This window comes from Papaver somniferum, unplaced genomic scaffold (assembly GCF_003573695.1).
Source record: "Papaver somniferum cultivar HN1 unplaced genomic scaffold, ASM357369v1 unplaced-scaffold_75, whole genome shotgun sequence".
Taxonomy (NCBI): Eukaryota; Viridiplantae; Streptophyta; class Magnoliopsida; order Ranunculales; family Papaveraceae; genus Papaver; species Papaver somniferum.
This window is the reverse complement of record NW_020650415.1, coordinates 1,693,057-1,697,506: the sequence shown is the minus strand read 5'-3', so window position 1 is coordinate 1,697,506 and position 4,450 is coordinate 1,693,057. Positions and strand designations below refer to the sequence as shown.

The following is a 4,450-nucleotide window of genomic DNA, read 5'->3' as shown; positions in this document are numbered from 1 at the left end:
AAGCACATATCGAAAAGATAACCTGAAACTTGTTTTTGTAAATGGAAACAGCCGCTGCATGAGCCAGAAGTTGATGGTGTGTAACCAAATAAGGTTCTGTAGAAGGATTTTCACTTCTCCCAGGAGCATGTGTCCCAACATCGTATCCATGTACCGAAGTTGAACAAAGTTCGTTTAATGTGATCCAATGTTTTACTCTATCCCCAAAATTCGCGAAGCAAGTCTCAGCATATATTGCGAAATATTTTCTGGATGATTCCCAAATAAAGTATGTCATCCACTCATTAGTTTAAAGATGCACAGAAATGGATTGTGAATCAGCCATATGATGTTATTTTCATCAAACTTACACAATTTCGTCGGATAACCATCCTCCGATTGATTCTTGAAGATAGTTAGGTAGATCCCAATGGTATAATGTTAAGTACGGCTGCATACCTGCAGAACATATAATTCAACTAAGTAGTGTATCATAAATAAAAGGGACAACCTAGGTAAAAACAATGACCTTTATCAAGCAGAGCATCAATGAGATTGTTGTAGTAGGCAATTCCTTCCTCATTGACTTTCGTTCCCAAACCATCTGCGCTCATAGAAAGAGAGCAAGATTATTCTTCAACTGCACACTGATCATAAGACAACGATAAGCAGCAATTGAATTTGATAGGATAGCACTTAGCAGAATACCAGGGAAAATACGAGGCCATGATACAGAAAATCGGTAGGCATCAAATCCCAGCTTGGACATAAGTTCGACATCTTCCTATATATATAAAAGGCAAACATGCTTGTTATTAGCATCTTAAAGATAACATTTTATCGCAAAGTTGAACAAGTACGTACCAAATCCTAGAGAAAATTTACTACCTTGTAGCGGTGATATTGATCTGCAGCAATGTCTCCATTACTTCCATCTACGATTTTTCCTGATACAATATTCAAGGTCGATTCCGTTAAAAAAAACTCTACCAACATTGCTGCCAAGTGTGCAAGGATCTAACAATAACTAGACACAGACGGTCTCAAATGTGTTTGAAATGGTCTGACGCACCTTCTTTGCGTGCAAAAACATCCCAAATACTCTCACCCCTGCCACCTTCATTAACTGCTCCTTCAACCTATAAAAACACACCAAACTTTCATCAACATCTAAAAGATTCCTGATCCAAATTCAAATCTGGATCGAACAAAATGTTCTCTAACAAAAGGTGATTTAAAAGTATCCAAGTCCATTAGAGATCTGGGGTTGGACTCTCTCTTTTTTTTACAAAAAATGTAAATCTCAACTATTTTCTATCAGCGCAACAAAGTTATATAACTTTCCTCGTCTAATAATTATTGAATGAATAACAAAAACCATCATAAAAATATTAAATTTAGGCTGAAATAAAGAAAATGAAGGATACTTTCACATTTTTATTCTCACACTTTTAAGTCATTTTTATGAATAAAAACCAAATGGTAACGGATTTAAAGCTAATATATTAGGGATATGTTTCTCTCACAGAGCTCTGCGTATTTACCGAAAATGAGCGTATGGGTTAGACTCAAAAAGTTAATTTTTCCCTCTTTTCTTGAATGGGATGTTAGTACGTGGTTACCTGATAAGCAGAAGTTGAAACACCAAACACAAAGTTAGGAGGGAAATCCTGGCGTGAAACTACAATAGGAATTTCTTCATCCATGAAATTTGTTGCCATTTTTTGTTTTTGATGGAAGAAAATGTGATGAGTGAAAAAGAGTGATGAGAAATGTAGAATATATATTGTGGGAGGAGGAAGAGCAGTTGAGGTGTTTTGGGGAGGAGGAAGAGCAGTTGAGGAGTTGTGTGGAGGAGGAAGGAACAGCATTCGAGTTGTAGGGAGCAAAGAAGGAAGAGCAGTTGATTTGCGGGGTTTTTGAGACGGAGTTAATGTTGGGGTTATGCCCAAAAATAATAGTTTGACATTACATTTTAAATATTATTTAACAGTTCACTTTAAACATGCTTTGTGAGATGTGGTCAAATATATTAGTTGTAATTTATACAATGGGAGATATAATATATTGGTGACATTTTAGTTCGTAATCTATGTGGAATCATTTTTATTGATTAGATTATAACTTGCTATGATTATTACGTACGTATTATGATAAATCTCATCATAGAAGTGGAGACTTCTAAATCTAGCAGGTTGATGTAATTGGATTATGTCGAACCAGTCGGTTATTTCTGTTCGTAATTTATCAGCTTGTGAATAGATATAAGTTACTACTTTACATAAGTTCTTAATTCTGAGAATATGTATATACGCTACGTGTATTTCCGGGCATCTTGTCTTACCAAGCAGTGAGGTCATTTTTGGATCCAATATCTGGGTAAGATGGATAGTCGTGAGTACGCAGTAAGAATATACATATTCAATATGGTATCCGTCTCAATGTGTATTCCCTTGGATTATTGTGCGGGAATTATTATTCTAGACTAGCCAGTGGTCAATTGTTTAAGTGATTATTATAATAATAATGTAAAAAGCGCATCAAGGACCAAATATAAATTCTGCATAGGGAGATGATGTGTAATTTTTACACGCCTATGAGAATTTATGAATACCGGTATTCACGGAGGGACTTATTGTAAGAAAGTAGAGGAAGGGTTTTACTTTTATTAAAACAGACAATTTTAGAGTGTTTGTCAATTACAAGTCTTTGGTGGAATGACTTGTAATTTCCTAATCGTATTTGGAATTGTGTGAGACACATAGAGTCCTGTACGGTTAAGAAAAGCTAAAATTGTTTGTAGCCAAGAGACCTAATTGTATTTGGAAAAGGTATTTAAAAATAAGAGGGACAACTACTAGTATCAAAACTATATAAGGGGAGCAAGCAATCAAGGCTAGAACTACAGAAAAAGCTAAGAAAGTTGTGCCTTCTTATTTTCCCGTCCCTATACAATTAAGGATTTTGGAAGAAAGTCCAAAACTAACCTACGTGTCTTTCTAGTTTTGTGGAAGCAATTGTCTTTTCTCTTATTTTCCTAAGAAAAAGCTATACGAGGTTTTATTCCCAAAATCTACAGAAACTTGTTTTACATTCTCTTCCTTCCGTTACGGTGGTTTTGGAGATAAAGCTAAAAGTGGATTTTGTTGTTCTTCTTGGAGATTTGGATTAGCAAAAGGAAAGGTACACAAAATCTCTAATCCCTCTTTGATCCTATTAACATCTATGAAACAAGGGGTTTTATAGAAAATTTTTAAACCAATTTCCGCTGCGTTTTTGATAGATTCCTAACAATGGCATCAACAGCTAGGTTTAGATGTTAATAATTGTAATTTTATTTATCATGATAGAGATTATGATGGGTTATAAAAATTAGGGTTTTTTCAATTTGGTAATTTCTATTAATCGATGGAACCCTAGATTTATCAATTGATGGATGTTGTTGATTATTGATGATTTATTTGATTATTTTGAGATGGGTATTGGCTGAATCTTGTATATGATGCAAATTAATGTATGTGTATGGATAACTAATGTTTTTATGCTAGAGTATGAAATCACTTTGAGGGATATATGGGTTCCTTTGTATTTCTACATGAGATGTAAGAAGTGGGTTAGATTCTTTGAAATTTTATTTCCCGTGTAAACCAAAGTTTTCATGGGTAGTCAACAGTGTATCAATGGATTGTTTGTTAACCCTTAATTGGCTTAAGAGGGTAACTGAATTGTTTGATAATGAAGACCAAAATTTGTTTTAGTAAGTCCAAAACAGTTTTGGTACGGTGTATTAAAACAAGTTTTTAACGGGTCTTGGAACATTACAAACGTCAACAGTTAGTTATCCCTTTAGATAACTGATATTACACAGTACCAATGTGTTTAGTTGGTGATTCAGGGAACTTTAGTAACTATTAGTTTATGTGCATATATATTTTAGTTGTAGTATCAGCTTGGAATAATTAGATTGGTAATCATAAAATCGCAATATTATTTTGGTTTATGCATGAGCTATGTGAATGGTGATTGCCCTTGTATAAGAAATTAAGTGGCAGAGGGATTTTCGTATCCCGCGGCCTTCCATAGGTGAAATTCAGATTACATGAATTGTTTTATTCTCCCCAAGGAGATTATCCAATTTATGTCGGCTCTGAGATATAGTCTATGGGTTACACTTAATTTAAAATAATTAATTTGATTTCCAAAAGGAAACAAATATTTATTTTAGAGGCCGAACATATCGGATTGTTGATTTAATATGACATGAGATGTCTAGGGTTGTTAAATCAATGGAAAGATCTTCCACCTGAAAAACTATATGCGCAACTAATTCCCTGAGGAATGTTACGGATGCAAAGTTTTGGGAATCCGATCTTTATCGTAATACTAGGGAGTTGTGATAAATAAATTTTTAATTTTTTTAAGAGCTGTTTTATCTCACTACGACTTATTTGTTATGCATGTTTAGATGTCA

The 4,450-nt window shown here is 34.1% G+C and overlaps 1 protein-coding gene across 1 annotated transcript; it reads right to left on the bottom strand.

The window, feature by feature from the left end:
* Nucleotides 1-22: 22 nt before the first annotated feature.
* Nucleotides 23-1,746, bottom strand: LOC113344227 (beta-glucosidase 42-like; the record flags this gene model as incomplete). Its single annotated transcript, XM_026588232.1, has 7 exons — nucleotides 1,602-1,746; nucleotides 1,052-1,118; nucleotides 868-926; nucleotides 688-763; nucleotides 509-583; nucleotides 351-438; nucleotides 23-248 (listed from the first exon to the last, which is right to left on the bottom strand). Coding segments are annotated over exons 1-7 (690 nt in total), but the record flags the coding sequence as incomplete, so codon positions are not given.
* Between the last annotated feature and the right edge of the window lie 2,704 nt (nucleotides 1,747-4,450).